We start from the raw sequence: 20,427 nt of genomic DNA on the forward strand, positions 1-20,427 counted from the left end.
AGAATGTGATCTAAATCAGCTCACCCACAGTAGGAGCACTTTGTTACACCTACAATTTACTATGGCTCCTTGCCAAAAATATAACAGGAATAAGTGTTCACTGGAATTATGTTTGAGATGCCTGGTGAAAGATCTTAATGAACACCTGCCAGCTGATCAATCAACAGAATGAAACTGCATTACTGTGTGTAGACAGTATGTTGTACATGTAAATGAAAATGCAGTGGGTGTCCCAGCAATATCAGGACAACTCAGAGTGTATACCATGGCTTAATAAGATACAGAGGCTGTGTGCAAATCCTGATTCATTTTTTAAAGTTGGTCAGCAGTTTTCGCCGTGGTTATGTCAGTTACAAATGCATGGACTGATTTTTGAGCATGAGGGTGCGGAAAGTCACCATTGTATTAATTAACCTTAGCAGCTAATGATATAATATGTAAAATAACAAAGCTGACATGCACAATGTGAGCATGCACACACGTGCATACAGTATGCAGCCTCACTGGAAAACCAAAGCAATGGTCAAAAAAGCTATGAGCACAAATATAAGCTGCAGAGTTGGGCGTTGATTCTCAGTGGGTTCGCTAGTAGCTCACACTCTTGTAAGGAGTCATTCAGTTCAATGTTGATACCAAAAATATTGCCTAATGGATCTTTCACTGGAAATGTAGGGTGGGGCATAAATATTGTTGCTATGGTTGCCTGCACTTTGAAAGACCGTGGGTATTTAGATCAGCGGTGGTAGTTAAACTGCCAACTGTTGACAGGAACTGTGTTTGGAGTGTCCTGAAACATAATTTTTAATGTGCACCTGTAAGCCAATCAACAATTAGTATTTTGATGAGTGACAAGTGTTGCACATTAAATTATATAATCTGTTTTACACTTCGCCTTATAATTGTCTGTCCCTCCCTTGTAACAGTTATGCAGTTCCTTGTGGGAAGCGTTTGTTCCTTGTCACGCCCAGGCCTTCCTCTTCCCTCTACACACACACACACACACACACACACACAAACATGCACAGGCACATATCCAAACACAGGCACAAACACACAAGGTTAACAGATAAATTCATATAGTACTACACACAAAGCACACTGTGCAGTTTCATTAATAGCAGGTTGCTGCTGTTGATAAAGATTAGAACTAAAATGGCGTGTAAAGTTCCAAATTGTTGTCTTCCAGAGGTACGCTACATTTACTCAAGTATTGTACTTAAGTAGCCCACAATTTTGAGAGCTTGTACTTTACTTGAGTAGGGGAGAGCAGGGACTGTTGTAACATTTTTCACATTTCCATCTATATGTTGGGACTCTTGTAAGCCAGTGCATTCAAAATTTGATACAACCTAGTTACATGTGTCTACTATCAAATGGTGTAGCTGTAACATATATAGAAAATGCATGGTTTAGTCTCAGAAATTATATTGTTTCATATGTTGTTACATCTAACTAAGACTCTTGTAGACACAAACCAGCTCACCTTACAGCCAACAGCTAAAACATTAGCGCTAACAACTTGCATGAAAGGTATCTACATAGACACATAATAAACATGATTTAAGCTTGATGACTTAACTACAAACAGCAAACGCTATTATATTATAAAATAAATGAAGTAAAAACGTACTTTCTTGGCCCAGAATTAGTTTTTTCCTTAAAAACTTGACTGTGTCGGTCACAGAGTGCTAATTTCTCACATGAGGAATAAGGACTAAACTAAGGATGTGCAGAGTGAATCAGATGATTTGTAGCTTGTTCCTGGTTGGAGAAATTTAAAGTGTTAGAACAATGGATTTATAATGATACCAGAAGCCAAGATGGTGCCTATTTATTCCAATGGATAAAAAAAAAAATCATAATAGAAAGTCATAACTGACCTTGTTTGCAGTTTGAAATGTCCTGTCAACAGTTTTACAGGTGTCTCTTTTTTAATGGTGGTCTATGGGGAAAATGCTTTTCGGGCAGCAGGGGATTTTTATGCTGCAATACCAATAGTGGCCACTGGGAAAGATTAGCTGCAAGGAGATTTCCTGGGGGCCTGGTTACAAATATCCCATGGTACACCCACCCTGGTCTCCCCTATTTCAATTTTCTGCTACTTTACCTTATTGTACTCCAGTATAATTCAGAGGGAATATTATATGTTTGATTTCACTACATGCATTTGATCACTTTAGTTAGGCTACTGGTTACTTTGCAGATTACGATCAGTACAAGCCTACAAAATATAAGCAACAAATAAATAGAGAGGCACGATATTGGATTTTTTTTGCAGATATCCGATATGCTGATATATGTAACAACTTGTTTGCCCGATAACTGATATTGATATATTCACTTAATTCCCCACCTAATTTTAGTTATCACCAAGTCTCTTTTGCAGGGAAATTAAGATATTATGCATGCATACTCTTATCGTGATGGCCCACCAGCAGATGGAGACATGAAATAGAATGCTTTTTAATGTATGTTATATTCATTCAATGTGCAAAATAAGGTAAAGCACGTTGGCTGATTTTGAAAGTTAATTTTAAAGCCACTATCGGCAATTACTGATGACGTGCAGATATTATCCTGCATCCAAGTTAATGTTGAAGGCAAAACTGTGCTGTAGCCTACTTCACCAGCTGGACAACAGAGTGATGCACGCACATTGATGCATAATTGTAATCAAATCAAAATACTATTTTTTCTGAAATGGACCATTCTGCACAGGGAGTATGGTTCAAGTAAAATGCAGGACTTTTACTTCACATGTCTTCATTGTCATATTTCTATCTTTTTGTAGTTCTTGTTATTGCTTTTCCTGTAGCCTAAGTAAAAGAAGCTTTACTTCCTCCACCTCTGCTGTCTTCACACTTGAAAAGAATATTGCAACACATAGGTCTACACACCCAACCCCACACACACACGCACACACACGAACTGGACCACCCCGCCCCGGTCCCGCCCAGCGGCCCGACCCCATGGACAACAGACAGACAGACCGGATCATGTGACAGCAACAGTTTCTAAACGACAAAACCGGAGAGAGAGAGAGAGACACACACACACACACACACACAGATAGAGAGAAAGAGACAGGGAGTTTCGTAACTTCGGGAAGTTTTGTGGAGCCATCGATCAGTGGACTCTTGTTTTTTCTCTCATGTCAGTGACACAGCGGAGCGCTGCCGATCGTCGCCTGCGTCACTTTTTCACCGGAGTTGCCTCAGTAGAGTTTCAGAGGGAGCCTCTGCCGTTCAGCAAGGCAGCTGTGAAACTACCGTCTGCCCTCCTGGAATAGATCTGTACAAACCATCTGAGAAGTAAGTTTGACACCGTGATCTCCCTCTGATGTTGCTGCGGCCACTTAGAGACGGTGACCCCGGCACCCTGCTCTTATTTCCTCTCGGATGTGCTGTGGTGAAGCCTGTAATTGCTGCGCGGTCTTTTAAAGGTTAGATGTGGCAGTAGATGATGTGTTGTAATAAAGCAGACTTTATTGTGGGGAAGAAAAAAAACTCCTTAATTCAGAGTTGTGGGTCTTTTTTTTAATAAGATCCGGCTGCCTGTGTTTGGTTCATCAGCCTCATTAGTTAATGAAGTTGTTTTTATAGCAGTTTCTTGAATTTGTGGCACATCTGTTGCTGTTAAAATAAAGAAAAAGATTGGCAGTCGGCTAATGGTCTTAACAGTGGCTGATAACTGATGTAACCCGACAGTCAGGCAGCGGAGACTCTGCTATTTATAGCCTTTACAGCCTTTTATAGAGCATAGTGTGGTTTGATTAATTAAAATGTTTGAAACTGGGTCCAGTATAGGCTTGTGAGGAAGGAAGAGAGACTCATTTATAGTGATGTGTCTCGTCTGTGGAGCTGGTTCCTCTCTTTTTCTTCAGTGTTAATGACATATCCTGTGACCGCACAGTGTGTGATTTTGATCTAGTTTACAATAGGTTTAGAGATTTGGTACAGATATTAAAATCAGTGTGATCAGTTAAAGGCCTTAGATGATGTTTGATTTGTCCTCATCAAGAGATGTGTAGTTTAGTTATAGAAATGTAAAGAAAAAGGAAAACTGGTCCATTACAAATTCTGAGAGCCCAAGGTGACATATTTAAGTATCTTATTTTGTCCCAAAATTTAAAGAGATTTCATTTAAAATAATAAAAAACACACAGGAGCCCCAAAATGTCACATTTAAGGCACTGTAATCGGCAAGAATTTGCCATTTTTTCTTGATTAAACAACTGAAATGATTCATTGATCTCCAAAACTGTTTTCACTTTACTGTTAAAGTCATTGATTAATTGATTGATTGAGGCTCCAGCTGTAGATCGTATTGACAGCCAGGCTGAATATGATGCTGGAGCTTGTGTGAGAGATGACCCTCAGTGTGGCTACGTGGTGTCAGAGCCGAGTGCAGTGTTACACACTCACACGGAGCATATGTGACAGGTGTGTGTGTGTGTGTGTGTGTGTGTGTTCAGTCAGTCACACCTGAGCTTCTTTGTCTTACCTCTGGTTTCACTGCATCCTATATAATACACACACCTCTCTCTTTCTTTCTCTCTCTCTCTATGTGTGTGTGTGTGTGTGTTTCTCCGTCTCTGTCTCTCCCTGTTTCCTGTGCTTTGTTTCAAGGCTGAGGCTTGCGTCACACATTCCACTTGGCATATGAAGCCCTTATCCTGTTTAGAGCCTGGAGTGAGAGAGAGAGGGAGAGAAAGAAGGGAGGAGAGAGGGATGTGGATGTGGGGGGTGGACGGGTGGAATGAGGGCGACCTCTTTCTTTCTCTTTCTCTCTCTCTTACTTAACACTTTTCATTTGCTCTAGAAAAGATTCCAAAAGAAGAAGATGAGCTGACCTTTGTTTGTTTCTTATTTATTTGTGTCTCATTAGAGCAGACACACACTTATTTATGCACACGCCCCAAATACCCCACCCACCCCTACGCCTTTTTTTTCCTGAATCAACATGCTGATGTTATCTGGTGGAACAAAATGCGCAAGAGTGTGTCCACACACACACACACACACACACACACACACACACACACACACACACTGCTCAAAGGGCATGTCCTAGGGAACATTAGGGCTAAACATTAAACCCCTGCTGCTGAAGAGTTGGTGATTCTTCATTAGAAGTTAAGGGAATAAGGCCACCGTGGTCAACAGACAGCCATAAACGTAAAAAGCTGTAACTCGTTACACAACTTCACATGCGTGCCAGCACATGCACGCACACACACAGCCATGTAAAAGCACACACACACATACACACATACACACACATTGGTGCGGTGTGTCTGTTACCGCTTTTAAACCACTGGATTGAGCCACTGTGACTGTGTAGCTCTTTCTAACCCCCAGCCCCCCTCCCCATGTTTGAGGTCCATTGAAGTTTTGTCATATTTTGGTTGAAACCCACTTCGTTTTCTTCCCCGTTTCTGTCTCTGCCTTGTTCTTTCCACTTCCATTTTGACATAGTTTGGTCAGAGCGGCTGTTTTCTTTGCCCTTTCTCTCCTTCTATCCCCCCCCTCCACTCTCTCCTCTCATTCTTCGGGTAGGGAGGTGCAGTGTGTGTGTGTGTGTGTGTCAGACAGGAAACCGCAGGCCCCCTGCAGCAGCACCCCCCATTTGGCTTCACTCTCCTCCTCCTCCTCCTCCTCCTCCTCCTTCTCTTCTTTACACCCCCCGACCCATCACGCAGTGTGGAAATAATAACAGTCGGACTAAATTCTGAGGGCTTCCGCTTCTCCTTCTTTCCTTCTCTCTGGCAGCCCCTCTTCTTCTCTCTGTCCTCAGTTGTCTGGAAAGCCTCAAAACTTTGCTGTCTTTGACAAGTACAGTTTAAGGTGTGTACACGTGTGTGTGTGTGTGTGTGTGTGTGTGAGTGTTTAAACCTTATGTCAACTCCGGTGTGTCTTTAAATGTGTGTGTGTGTGTGCTTGTGTGTGGATGTGTGTGATGATGGATCCTGTTTCCTCTCCCCTGCTGATGGCCCCCTCTGGCTTCCCCCTGAGGTCTGCAGGCCTGCAGCCCCACAGTCTGCTGGAGAGGAGTAGAGAGGGGCTACGTGGATGTGTGTGTGTGTGTGTGTGTGTGTGTGTGGGGTGGGGGGGGGTGGGGGGGGTGGGGCTAGGCAGCTCAGATGAAGGAATAGGAAGCCAAAATAAGAGGATGGGGGCTTCGGCAGGGGCCCGTAAAGTGAGAGGAGTCAAAGTCAGAGCATATGAGGCATTATCAGGGGAGTCAGGGGTAGGAAGTGAGGTAAGGGGTTGAAATTGGGAAGCAGGGAGGTACAGTAGGGGGCGAGGGCTTTAAAGACGGGGTAAATTTAAAGTAGTCGAGGGCAACAGGAGAAGAAACTACATCAGAGGTGAGGTCAGAAAAAGGAAAAGTTAAACGCCGGAATATTAGCTCGTCAACTTGATGCGTCATGTAATTGGGATCTGAAGTTTAAGAATACTCAGTGCATTCCTTGAGGGGTGTAAATAGGTAACAAGGTGTGAGTCAAGCTACAGTATGTACATGAAGTTCTACACTGCGAGCGATGAAGTGAGTGTGAGTGAGTGAGTCAGGCGATTGGTGATCAAATTGACAGGCGTGGTGGGGGACAGCAGGGGGCTAACATGAGGTGAGACTGGCAGAGTAAAAGAGGTGGTAAAGACAAGAAAGACAAGGAAAAGAGTCAGAGGCAGCGAACTGAAGGCTGTAAGTGTGTGTGTGTGTCTATTGCGGCGTGTTTTTGGACAAAGCTGTTGTCTGGAGGTTTCTGGTCTCTCTGGTGATCTCATCATCTCCAGCCTGTTGCCATTAGAGGGTGTATGTGTGTGTGTGGGTGTGTGTGTGTGCATGTGCAGCCCCGTTAGTGTCTGTGTCTGTTAGAGCATGTGTGCGTGTCTGTAATAATTTAGCCCTTTAGTGATTTAGTGTGTGTATTCTGTCGAGCTAGCAGAAACTTGGTGTGCGGCTGTGAGTGTGTGTAAGTGTGTGTGTGTGTGTGTGTGTGTGTGTGTGTGGTTGAGTCAGTAGCTAGGGACTCCAAGCCACAATATTTTCCCCTTCAGTCATGTTGTTTTATATCATTCATGGAGAGGGAGAGAAAAAGAGTGTGGGGTGGTGTGCGGTTCAGATAAATACAGTAGTAAAGACGTGAATGATTGCTGAGGAGCGAGTGAAGAAGAGGTGGAGAAGAACGGAGTCCAAGGGTGGAGAGAGGGGTGTAGGAAGTGTTTGCTGAGTGGGTTGGGGTTGAGTACACAGTAGCTCTACTGACCTAGAAGGACAATATTTGCAGACCACACTTGACATGCACAAACACACACCCACATGTAGAGCGCACAGGGAGGAAAAACTCCCCAACAACTCAAGGTAGGGCTGCTTGTTTACCAAAAAGGTGCAGCACACGCCGGTTCCTTCATGTCATAGTATGTGATTTTACATCTGAAAATGGGAATGCTCTGATGACGCAGAGGTGCAACAGCTGTCTGATTTCCATCTGGCAGAAGTAGGTTGTTGCCCTCCATCAGTTCCATGAGACCTGTTGCACACCTCAGTCTGTCAGAGGATCAGTGCAACTACTGCTGCAACCAATGATTATTTTTATTATCAGTTAATCTGTAGATTTTGTTCTCAAGTGAAGTATTAATTCAGCCGAGTCATCTGAAGAAAATGTTGGGATTGTACATTTCTGCAAACATTTGAATGTTTTGTTCTTAGCATATCAGTGTGTCTCAACTGACATAGTATATGAGCAGATGTTATCACCATGAGGTGGAGGGGATGGTGGATGGCGAGACACCTTGGCGAGACACCTGCAAGCTGCAAATCACCAGTGTTCAAGACCAACAACAAAATCTGTTTTTGCGAGTTATCACTGCATCTTTCAGTCGCTTTAAGCAACCAAACAGGCTGTTTGTGGCAACCTGTTGCTGTTTTTCCAGTAGAGATAAGTCACGTAAGGCTGTTGTTTTTTACCGAGACATCACTGCATTTCCTGTCAGGATGGTGCCATGAAAGGTGTTGTTTTTTTGCTTCCTTTCCTGCTGACATTGTGCCACCAGAAACGGGTATTTTAAGCCAATATATGATCTTTTTCTAACCATAACCAAGTAGTTTTTGTGCCCAAACCTAGCCACATATTGACTCCAGCTTTGTTGAAACATTAGAAATGTAATGTTTCAGTGTATCCGCTTCAAAATATCATACAAATGTAACATATTTATAGTTTACAGAAACGCACAATGCCAACATTTATTCTGCCAGTTGGGTTGATTATTTACAAGGTCTATTCAATTCAAGTAACGGTCACACAAGGCAAAGAAAAGTAGCAAATTCTTACAGTTTAGAAACTTACACGAGGAAATGTTTGGCATTTTGGTTTAAAAATGATGTGAAGGATTAACAAATTATCAAAGTAGTTGCTGCTGATTCATTTTCTGTAAATGACTCGATTAATCTATTAATAAGCTCTTAATGCAGCACTGATTTGTACACAAATCAACAAGCTCCAGCTCCGGATTGTCTTTCCTCTCTTGAGGCTGTATGGTTTGCGGAGGTTTACAGAGACAGACGCTGCACCGCTCAATTAAATTTCTTTCCTGTGATTGTCTTAACTTTCAGTGTCTCATTGTATTTATTCTGTTACGATACACCCCGGGGAAAAGTTTGTCTTTTTTACAAAGACGCTCTTCCCTCTCACCATCCTGCTGTCACACATTGCCTGATAACCTCTGTGCAGTGGTAAACCCAAACCACCTGGCATACACCTCCATGCAGATTAAAACAAAAAAATATTAATTATCTGCTGCTGTTGTTATATGACCCAGATCTCTGTCACCCAAATTGCCCCAGACCAATGACAAGCAGATTTAGCCCACTGAACGTAAGTGTTTGTCTCAGACTACATAAATCACCTTCACCTCCATGTGAGCAGGCCTGTGAGAAGAAATATTGCATGACAGGTGAACTCTGAGAAGAATGGTATGTTCTTTCGAGGATTTTAATGTACGCGTGCTGTAGGGCTTTGCTAGACTCTTCATCAGATAACTGATGAAGCCCATTTTGTTGAGCACGTGAACACACATGGTATGTGCATGTGCATGTACTGTGCAGATACAAGTGAGTGTTCACAGGAACACACATGTAACCGTAAATCTCCCTCCAGCTGAGCCCTGCAGTGACAAGGTAATTTGCATTTTAGAATTGAAAGAAGATGCTGAGTCACTCATGTCTGAGTTCTCAAATGTGTTTGTTTTTGATGGGTGTTTTTTTTTTTTTTTTGTTCACACACACAGCGCCTTATCAAACTGGCTTATGACTCATATACTTGCAGTTACACATTTCTGTTTATCAAGCTACAAATTCTCTACCAGAGGGAGATGTTTTGACATTTCGAGATTGGTTCGACACATTTGCCAACACGTGCCACTTTTGGCAAAGAAAAGTAACAGCAGCAGCAGTGTAAGAAATGTTGATGTTGCCACCTAGAGGCAAAGAAGGGAAAAACTGCTGTGTGCACACAAATAGCGGCTATTCGGAGGAATGAACTGCACTCATTGCAAGGACATGGCACAAGAAAACAAATTGCATCCATTGCATACAATTTTGAAAATTGATTATTTGTTAAAATTGTTTATAAAAAAATGTCAAGTGCTTGTTTTAAGCTTTGCCAATGTGAGGATTTGCTAACTAGTTATGTGCAGATCGCCTCTGGTGTCATCTGACGTGATGTGAAGTATTTCCTCAGATTTAGAGAACCACGCCTGCACAGATATTTCACTCCACCTCTACCAGTCGCTGTAGGCTATGTTGCTTTTCAGAGGTTCAGCACGTAAGATCTGGGGGGATTTAGTGGCATCTAGCGGTGAGGATTGCAGATTGCAACCAGCTGAAACTTGTCCCAGTGAGAATTCCTTCACCATTCATTGTTCAGGAGGTTTTTAGCAGGAACTGAATTATCTGCAGAGGTCTCTTCCTTTCCAAGACAAATGGACCAGGTGATGAAAACCAGTAAAAACACTGAATAAAGCAGTTACATGTAAAAAAAAAAAGAAAAAAAAAAATCGTTGTTTTTTGAATGCTCTTGGCTGGGCTGCCAACTATGGTGGGCGATCTCCATAGACGAGGATCCATTCCTTATGCAGATACAAACATCTCATTCTAAGGTAACAAAAACACACTAGCCATGTTTCCATCAGCCTGTTTAGATGCGCATCTAGAAGTATCGCATCAGAAAATTATGATAGAAACGCCAAAATTCAAATTAAAATCCCCCGATTCGCACAAACTAAAATACACTCGCTTTAGCTGGGTTTTGGTTGATTTAAAAAAAATGTTGATTTGCAAAACGGGGGATGGAAACAGTTATGTTCAAATTAAGTCTGATGTAGCGCACCTCTCTCCATGGTGATATCCACACTCCAGGTCGGGAAGGCGGTAATGCATTTACAAGCTGGTTGCCAACCACCAGAAAACGTAGAAGAAGAAGAATGCAAGACTTGTTTTGTTTCTGGTTCTGCGGAAATCTCACAGGAGTTCGTAGTTTTCACCAAAGTCCGTACATTTAATGGAAACACACAGGATTCGTATTTCTTTCAATACGCATTTCCCAATGATTCGAATCACTTTTGGATGGAAACATAGGTAATGATTCAGATTTTTTGGTGGTTATAAACTAAACATAAGTATTATATTATACTCCATTTCTGCCAATAAATGCCCCTAAATCCTTCATACTGGACCTTAAAAGTAAAGTGTTACTTAACAACTTTGGGCTCTGCTCAGGCAGAACAAATATTTGAAGATGTCGTTGGATGTCTACCTTGGACTGTGGGAACTGGACTATTCTGACATTTTGCACACAAAAGAATTAATCTGAAAAAATGATTGACAGATTAAAGGATAACAATGGTTAGTAGCAGCCATACATGTTGAACCTTGGGCTGGAAGCTGTGATTATATCATTTGGACCTGTATCTGGTGCTTTCCATCAGAGACACCATGTCTCCTTGTTTGCAAATGTGAGTCAGAGATGTGTCTCTTGCAGAGCGCTTTCAGTGCGAGTACCCGATGCAACGCTGTTTTTTAAGTAGCAGAGGGGAAATATTTAGATATGAACACGAGAGAGACACAGGATGTGGGGACTTCCACAATGGCCAGTGATTTTTAAAATCCAGTTTATTGGACATTTTAAATTTCTTGTACTTGTAGGGAAAATACCTGTACGCTGAACTTAGTGTTCACTGTACACTCACTCTTTTGTCCTTTTTCTGTTTTGTGATCGATCTGTTTCTGCTTCTGCTCTTATTTCCGCCACTCTGTGTAGTTCACAACCACAATAGAACAACTGCTTGACCTCTAGTTGAACTACAAAACAATACAAACCCGGATTAGAAAACACACCCTCAAAGACATATGTACACACACACACACACACACACACACACACACACACACAGGCCCCACCTGATTGCAGTCTCTTTGTCTCTATGGAGCCGGGCAAAGGGTGAGGCTTTAGTCGTCATGTTCACACCCTTCCTGACCCAGTGAGCGAGCATCCTGCTCCCCTATTGGTCTGTTCCCCATCTGGACTCTGTGTGTGTGTGTGTGTGTGTGTGTGGCTGGGGTGTGATGGCCTGTGTTCTTGCCCATTTGTTAATAATTAAAGGCTAGCTTGTCTCCAGACTGTGGACTTTAATCAGGTCACACACACACAGACTCCCTCAGGGTACATTCTTTGACAGTTCATGTTGCCTCTTAATGCACCGGTGAACACACACACACACACACAATCACACTCATAAACACCCTCGTTTAGGCACAAACACAGAGTCATCGCAGCTGCACCTGGCCATTCAAAGCCAAAGTAACTGGAACCACCTTTGAAACCTCACACGCTTGTGATCCAAACACTTGACAGACCTTTATAGGTGGTGTGTGTGTGTGTATGTGTGTGCCTGAAATGTGTGAGGTATCACTGTCTAGTCTTCGACACTGGGTAGTTTTTAGCCACATCACACCTGGAAATGTCTCGTAGTGTCATAAAATGGTCTGCCAGACACCAGACAAGATGGACAGTGGGAGCGAGAGGAGCTTCTGTTTTGAAGTAGAAAGTAGAGAGGAGGAGAAGGTGTGTAAAATGTGACAGAAAAAAAGATGTTTGGCTATTGTCTGATGTGATTAACTGGAAGTGAGGTCGACAGCGCTCACACACACACACACACACACACACACACACACACACACACACACTACAAACACATTTCAGAAACCTATACTTAAGTACAGACCCTTGTCTAGCCTTTCCCTCTACTTTACGTGATTTACTTTTCATCGCCTCTCAAAGACGTGTGTGTGTGTGTCCATGGGTGTGCGAGGTGTGTGAGTCCATACAAGTTGTCTTGCAGTTTTACTGTTTCTTCTCCTGCCTTGAAAATGAGATCATCTTATAAACTGTTGATGGTATTGTACAGTTAGAGATGAAAATATGACAAATGAACAGGGTTACAGACATTTACTCAAATACGGTACTTCAATACAATTTTAAGGTACTTTACTTGAGTATTTCCATTTTCTGCCATTTTATTCTTGTCCCAGAGGGTAATATTGTACTGCAAAAAAAGCAGAGTCTAGCTGAGGTCCCTTGTCACGTTTCAGACATCTGTATGAGTTGTTGGCTGTTCCACCAAAGAGACACTTCCCCTCAAAACCTCTCACATGGTTTCATTTAAACAACAGTTTTGAGGCCCGAAGATGTAAAATATGGCCACTACTTCACACAGAAAAGGCAAAGGTTAGAGAAAAGTCTAAAATATGAATTCAGATTTATAGCAGAAGTATGTTCTTTCTTTCTTTGACCCCATTAATCATCTCACAACCCCTGAGATTTATTTTGTGGCCCTTTGGAGGGGCTCGACCCCTAGGTTGGGAATCACTGGACCATCAGTTTTTTTTAGTTTGAGTAAAGTATCTATAAAAATAAATTATAGAATAAATTAGTGCGTAAATGTGTTATAATGTGTTAAATGTCAATACTGATGGCTGTATGCCTTTATTTTGTAGGAGCCTGGCCTGTGCAGCCATGCTGATGTATGACTACCCTCTGAAGACAGACATGGAGACGGTAAGACATGTGATTGTGTAAATGTAGCTTTTGGTGCTGTATGTGTGTGTGTGTGTGTGTGTGTGTGTGTGCGCTCCCATCATGCAAAACATGTTTTTGATGCCATATTGTAACTCTGACCTACACACACACTCCTGCTACATGTCTAGACAGACTGGTTCCCACATTCCATCTCTTCCTGGACAAACAGGCTGCTGTACAGTGGACATTTGCATACAATGGGTACAAACACTGCCAGGCAGCAGGCTAATGAACACACACACACAGACACACTGTACTCTGAGACATAACAGTTATCCGCTCCCAACCAGAGCTGGGTTAAAGTTTTTTGGCTGGCTGTAGTTGTTTGTGTGGCAGAAACATGTTTTCCGTGTTATTCAGCGCAGGACGGAAATTTTTAACTGCTCTTTTGTCTCCCTCCTCTGCTTCCTTCTTCTGCATCCTCCCTTTCTCTCTCACAGTCATTCTACTCTTCGTTAGTGAAAACCCCGGAGCCATACGGAGTAATCTTCTCCCATCCCGCCCACCTCTACCACCCCACGCACATGCACACCTTCACTCAGTCCCACACCCCCACCAACCCCACACACACCCAGCTGGAGCCAGTGGACCTGTCAGTCAGCAAACGTTCCTCCTCCACCTCCTCTTCCTCCTCCCCTCCCTGCTCCTCCGCCTCCTCCCCGGCCTCCTCACGCAGCTCCCCGCCTTCCCCCTACAGCTCAGCGAGCCGTGCCTCCCCGCGCTGCTCCCCCCCACACTCCCAGCTGCGCTCCTCCCCCTCCCACGCTCTCCCGCCTCCCACTCCCTCACTTCCTTACCCCACCATGGTGGGTCCTCTGATCGGCTCAGGATCTGGAGTCATCCAGGGGTCGGGGGTCATGGTGTCTCCAGTCATGGTGCCTCTGTCTGTCCTCTACCCCTCGCCTCTCCACCTGCATCAGCCCATAATGGTGAGCCCACCTGTCGCCAGTGACGACGACCATCATCGAAGCAGGGAGCACAAGTCAGGTGAAGCTTCATTCATTGTTTTAAATTAATTCAGCTTCTATTTTTAAAGTTGATTTGAGCTTTGTTAACATGATATACTGTATGTCTTGCTAATAATTAAAAAAACAAAACAGGAAGGATCGTGACAGTTATACATCAGTGTACAACTGCAGGCTTCATCTTTCTCCAAATAAGAGTAATAGCTCAATGAGGAAGTTTTCATTTCCTCTGTTTTCAGAATATCAGTTTCAGCAGATTCTTGTTTCTTAGGAAAGCTTTATTTTCAATTTGTTCTGTTTTCTGGGGTCAAATGAAGGTCTCTGTGATTCACAGAGGTCACCATCTCTGAGTCTCCTACATCTGATACAAACGGACAATGAAAAAATACATTATGTCACTGACATATTTCACATTATACGCCCTTCCCTAGAAGCACTTCTGTTGTAGCATCAAAACAATCCAAAACATGTTGTTAGCATGACTAAATATGTTTCATATCTGACATGACAAAAAAAATTAAAAAAGAAATGAAAAAAATTGAATTTCCCAGCTGAGGCCTTGTTTTGTCACCTTAATTTGATGTATAAAATATTAACAGTGTGTTAAAGGAATACTTTTTTTAAAAGGGGTTGTATGAGGTACTCATTTAGTCAGTGTATTACACACAGTAGATGTCAGTCATCCTCCCCCCCAGTATGGAGAAGCAGGCTTGAGTCCATCACAGAAGCTAAACAGTGCACTGCTGTGTGTGGGTCAGCAACAAAATGTACTAAAGCCACCTCAAAAAATCAGTTTAAGTGTACACTATATTTAGAATGGTTTTTTTTTTGTTGTCAGGCAGTGATTTCTAATTGGGACCTGAAGCTGTTATATCGCTCTTTTCAAAGCCAGACTCTATTGAGGCAAACAGAAATTGTTGAAACAGGAGCTGCTGGTCTACCGCTGCCTCGATCAGTTATAGTGTGTTATAGTGTGTTATAGTGACTTTGGCGTTCAAAAGAGTTTGTTAGCAGTCACAAAAATCACATAATAACAAAAACAAACTTACTGATTGCAGGGGTAAACCAGCAGCTCCTGTGTTCAGTGAGCCAAGATTACTGTTTTTGTCAATGGAGTGTGGTGGCTTTGATGAGATCATAGGTGGGGAACTGAAGACGTTAATGGTTTTCCTGTTGGAATGGGCTGTCTGACAGATAGTGGTAAAAATGGGATTTTTTTTTAAGGTGGCTAAAAAACGTTTTGCTGCTTCCTCAGTCCACAGCAGTACATTGCTTAGCTCTCATTTCAGTACTCCAGTCTGCTTCTCCAAACTGGGGGTGAGCCGACTGACACCTATTGTATGTAATATACTGACTTTGAGTAAGTACCTCATACAACCCCACTTCAGAAAATCCATACTATACCTTTAATGTGAACGAATCCTGACCATGCCGCAGCACTGACCATACTGACCTGTAATTTCTATCTACCCAGTTCACTGTGGCGACGCCCACGACCTGCACAAGCCAATCAAAACAGAGCCTCGCTCGGAGCTCGCTCATGACCTCGACAGGAGCCACGAGATGAAATCATCAGTCATCAGGATACCACACGAATACGGGTGAGAACACTCATACAGATTTTGAAAGAAGCACCAGAAGTTTCATAAGTTTCACTGTCTGCTGCGATGCTTCCCCTTTAACTTTATATGGAAGTCATTTTCAGAGGCTTTGACCGGATCCTGCTCTGTTCCTGTTGTGATCTCTTTAAAATTAAGCTGCAGCCCCAAGACTGTGGGGCTGGGTGTTGTTTGATGTATGATTTTGATGATACAATTTTGTAGCGAAATTATTATCACCCAAAGAATGATTTAATTTGGACTCAGTACATTTATTTGCTTGAATCCACATAAGCACAGAAAAATAACTTCTCACATTCAGTTTTACTCATGTGCCCTCTCTCAAACTCTCTGTTCTGTATGCCTTGATTCGCACATTCTCTCAACATTACAAAAAAATCTTTACAAATTACAGAGATAACACAGGGCCAATAACACAATGACTGTCATGGCCGACACATGAACACACAGCACACTGACTCTGCAGTATGTTGGGTGTGTCAGATTTCCTCATTCCTATGTGGCGCCTTTTATTAGCTTATTTCCAGTCTTGTCCATCAGCCACACTTCTCATTACAGCTCCTTCTCTTATCACATTCTCGTCGGCCGCACACGCTCATATCAGCTATCTTGATCTTGTCACCCTCCTCCGCTCTTCCCATCTCTCCTTTCCTTCTCCTCCCCTCCCTCCCTCCTCACTCAGCACTTCCTGTATATTGTAGCGCTCATTGTCCAGCATCTCCCACTCCTTCTTTCCTTCCTGCTTCCTCCTCCTCCTCCTCCTCACCTCTCGTCATCATCTGTTTTCGTTCCCAGAGGTTCTTCTTTTACAGAATAACGGCTTTTACCTCAGAGGAGTAATTGCATGTTGGTTACATGTGTAATAGTCAGGGAATGCTGCCAGTTAGTTCTTGCTCGTGTGTGAATGGAGTGTATTATCTTGCCCCCCGCCCCGTCCTTTACTGTAGTTGTCAGGGCGGTAACCATCACAGGCTGTCGTTACCCTTGATGACTGTGAAATAATTGGACCCTAAGAAAAAAGAAGTGGGTGTGGGTTTATCTGTCATCACCTCTTTTCTCAAAACACAAGAACAATGTAAATATACTGTAAGTATTCAGGAACGAGGTCAAGTTTGCTCAGCGTCTCGATGTGTATAATAATGATGGGTTAGCCTAAGTGTGTGTGTGTGTGTGTGTGTGTGTGTGTGTGTGTGTGTCGCAGGGGACTTTCTGCACATTCCTTTACGCAGAACTGATCTGTGAGGGATTCATATTTCAACACTCGACACCTGCTCTCAACTGCCACTTACACACACTCACACACGCACATACACACACCCCTACACACACACACACATTAATGATGTGCGAAAAGACAGCTCCTTCTTTTCTTTTTTTGACTGTTAAGTATTTGAAATTTTTGCTTTTCTACTCTATTCTCTTCTATTCTTTTGTATTCTACTTAATTATTCTTTGACTTGAATGTACTTTTCCGCAGAGAAAACAAAGCTCTCTCACACACACACACACACACACACACACACACACACACACACTAGGCGCGCAGTATTAGAAATCTTATCTTCTTGGGCTCATTGGTGTTGGGTATGAGTTTGGAAAATGTGTTACAAAGTTGCATCTACTATTTCACACTTTTTGGTCTTCTAGAACTTGTTTGTATTATTTTCTGCTGGATGTCATCAGATTCCAGTGACTAAGTCGTTGAATGGTTAAATGAAAACATGAGAGAGGTGACAGGACAAAGCAAAGGCGTGGCACACTGGAAAAAGGCGGGAGGTGTTTTTCAACTTCCTGACTGGTAGAAGTTGTTATTGCATCGCAGAGTCACTGCAACCAAATTTAACTTGCATTAGATTTCAACACCATGAAGGAGGCGGCTGTAGTGTGACACTACCTCCCTCTCCTGGTCAAATCACATGAAGCAATGAAATCTAATAAATGCTCTCCTCTCTGTGTCTCTCTCAGGGGTAACAACCCGTCAGTAATAGTCCATTCAGGTGCAAAGCATCCTCTCCCCGCTGAGTCTCCGGACACACTGAAAAAGCGTCGAATTCACCGCTGTGACTTCAGTGGCTGTAACAAAGTGTACACCAAGAGCTCCCACCTCAAAGCACACCGCAGGACACACACCGGTAAGAGTCCTGATTTGCACACAAGCTTTACTTCTTTTTTAACCTATCACAAGCATTTTCACTTAGGGAATGTTCTTTACTTATTAGAGGAGGAGGATGGCTGGAGTTTGACTTTGTTTTTTGTTTTGGTTTATTTTTTTGTTTTGTTTTTTCAATCTTGACCTTCCCTGAATATTTTTACTTGAGCATCCCTGAGTGGCGGGGGAAAATATGTGACACTCATAGATAGATAGATAGATAGATAGATAGATAGATAGATAGATAGATTTTTTTTTTAAAATATTTATACCAAATGTAGATATTGGAGTCAATGCAACAAGCAAGTGAGTGAGAGTTATTACCAACACAAACAGCTAAATTCTCAAACAAAATTCTGATCCTCTTTACAAATTGTATCGTTACACAAGCTGCCTGACCTGGTTCTACCACACAAATCCAGCAAAAATTAAAAAGTGTGCACATCACACATATGCATGCACACACACTATAGTGCACATAGCTAGCACAAACCACAAACCAGTCAGTGACGTCATGTTTTACAGTCTGTGATTTTGATCAGATTTTAGTATTTTAAGCTCAATTTGTTTTTTTGTTGTTTTTTTCCCCCTGATGTAATCCTAGTTGCACATGCTGTGTTCAGGAATCATCAGAAATTTAATAATCCAGTGACAATTTTTGCCTCTACAGTTTCTGGCTATGATGAATGTGTACTACTGATTTTTTCAAAGAAAACTACCTCTCAAACCAGCTGGTGAGCCTTGGGGTTCAGAGGGTGTTTAAATTATTACAAAAAACAACCAGTTAAAGTTGCATATCACTTCTCTCAGCCAAAATAAAAGCACAAATCCTTCCCCAGTGTTTCAAAAAATTATTTGACATGCCATCCCCATTTTGCACCACCCCTTCTACCCTCATAAATAACTAACAGTCCCTTGTCTTTTTTATTCTCTGTATGTACAGGTGAGAAACCCTACAAGTGCATGTGGGAAGGCTGCACGTGGAAGTTTGCCCGTTCAGACGAGCTGACGAGACACTTCCGCAAGCACACAGGAGTCAAACCGTTCCAGTGCCCCGACTGTGAACGCAGCTTCTCCCGCTCTGACCACCTGGCTTTGCACAAGAAACGCCACCTCCTGGTGTGAAACCATCCACCCGGGCAGCTTGAAAGTAACTTGGTGCTGCATTATACATTGGACTGTACCACTTTGACTTGAGGGGGGGACTTTAAAAGAGCTGGCCTTACACGTTGGACTTCGACAGGGAGTGGGGAAATGTTCCTCAGGGTGCAAGTTTAGACTTTTTCACCTCATTAGCCTGAATATGAGCTGGTGTCAGCCTATTAGTCATGTAACACCATCTTGTTTGCAGATATATCATCAGCTCACTTTGACATAATAATACAAATAAGGTTGTTGCACCACACCTCTGATCAGCTGTGGAAGGTCCAGACACTTTTTTTAAAAAAGAGGCTGCAGCATCTCAGCTGGCCTGAGAGCAGCGCCCTCTTCTGTCCACGGAACCAAACAGCAGTGACACCCGCTCATGTGGCATGCTCAAGCTTCTCTTTGCAACATCAGCTCTCATTTCTCTGCATGCATTCAAGTAAAGATTATGGACTTAAACTCACACATGTTATTTGCTAGCTAGGCCAATATAATGTGAAACTTTCCAGAATGTATCGTATCACACCTACTGTGCATCGTGTCATACATCAGCTTTCTCTCATCAGCGCAGCTACCTGTGACATAACGCTAACTCCACCTTCATGGACCGCCACATTTAAACACCACACACCTCATCTGCCTCTACAAGCTTACATCATGAAGTGACTTTACAAAAAAAACCAACACAACAGGTAGCTAATGCTTGCTTTTTATTGTACATATATGCACACGTTTAACGGCACACACAGCAAGAAAACATGCACTTAAAAAGCAGCCTCGGTCTGGTGTGCTTTTGGTATTTGGGTTGAAAACAAAGTGGGGACTGTGGGTCTCGATCATTGTTGGAGTGAAGTGTTTTTTATGTTTTCATTCAGAAATGTGAAAGTTGCTGCACAGGGGCATTATTGTGTCAGTGAGGAAAAGACATCACTCGGTTGGTTTAAGGGTTGAAGCAATGAAATGTCTCATGTCTTATATCAAGTTTATGTATCTAAATGAACTAATGGTTGGTTTGTGATGTGACACCATGGTAGCCTTTTTTATTGTATGACACTTTTATATGGGACAAATACAAAGTGCAAAGCAGGGACATTTGCTCTTTGATTTTTGTTTATTAGGAGCAGATGGGTTTTTATTCCAGCCCGCCACATAGGATATATCATATAAACGAAAATAACATTTAATTCAATAGTTTTCTAAATCGAAGGTCATAAGATATATTCTTCTATTACGCCATCAAATTTTTCACACCATCACAACTTTAGAGCACAAGTTTGTTTTTACAGCTTCTGGAGAACAAAGTAGTTTTGTTTATAGCGTCTTTGTACATGCCTCCAATGTGCACTTTATATATAAATATATATATATAAAACATTCCCAAAGCCAAATATTTTCTAATCACATCAGTTT

At 42.4% G+C, this 20,427-nt stretch overlaps 1 protein-coding gene across 1 annotated transcript; it reads left to right on the top strand.

The window, feature by feature from the left end:
- The first annotated feature begins 2,976 nt into the window (after positions 1–2,976).
- On the top strand, positions 2,977–19,546 carry klf3 (Kruppel-like factor 3 (basic)). Its single transcript, XM_049572713.1, has 6 exons — positions 2,977–3,311; positions 13,057–13,117; positions 13,579–14,125; positions 15,578–15,704; positions 17,688–17,854; positions 18,815–19,546. Exons 2-6 carry the CDS (start codon positions 13,076–13,078, stop codon positions 18,994–18,996), a joined length of 1,065 nt encoding a protein of 354 aa, XP_049428670.1. The 5' UTR covers positions 2,977–3,311; positions 13,057–13,075; the 3' UTR covers positions 18,997–19,546.
- The last annotated feature ends 881 nt before the right edge of the window (positions 19,547–20,427 follow it).

The sequence above is a fragment of the Epinephelus fuscoguttatus genome, linkage group LG3 (genome assembly GCF_011397635.1).
Source record: "Epinephelus fuscoguttatus linkage group LG3, E.fuscoguttatus.final_Chr_v1".
NCBI classification, from domain to species: Eukaryota; Metazoa; Chordata; class Actinopteri; order Perciformes; family Serranidae; genus Epinephelus; species Epinephelus fuscoguttatus.

Excerpts from the sequence above, each read along its gene's own strand:
- klf3 (XM_049572713.1), top strand. The coding sequence starts at position 13,076 with ATGCTGATGTATGACTACCCTCTGAAGACAGACATGGAGACG. Across the intron at positions 14,126-15,577 it reads AAGCAGGGAGCACAAGTCAG|TTCACTGTGGCGACGCCCAC; the intron begins GTGAAGCTTCAT and ends CTATCTACCCAG. Across the intron at positions 17,855-18,814 it reads ACACCGCAGGACACACACCG|GTGAGAAACCCTACAAGTGC; the intron begins GTAAGAGTCCTG and ends CTGTATGTACAG.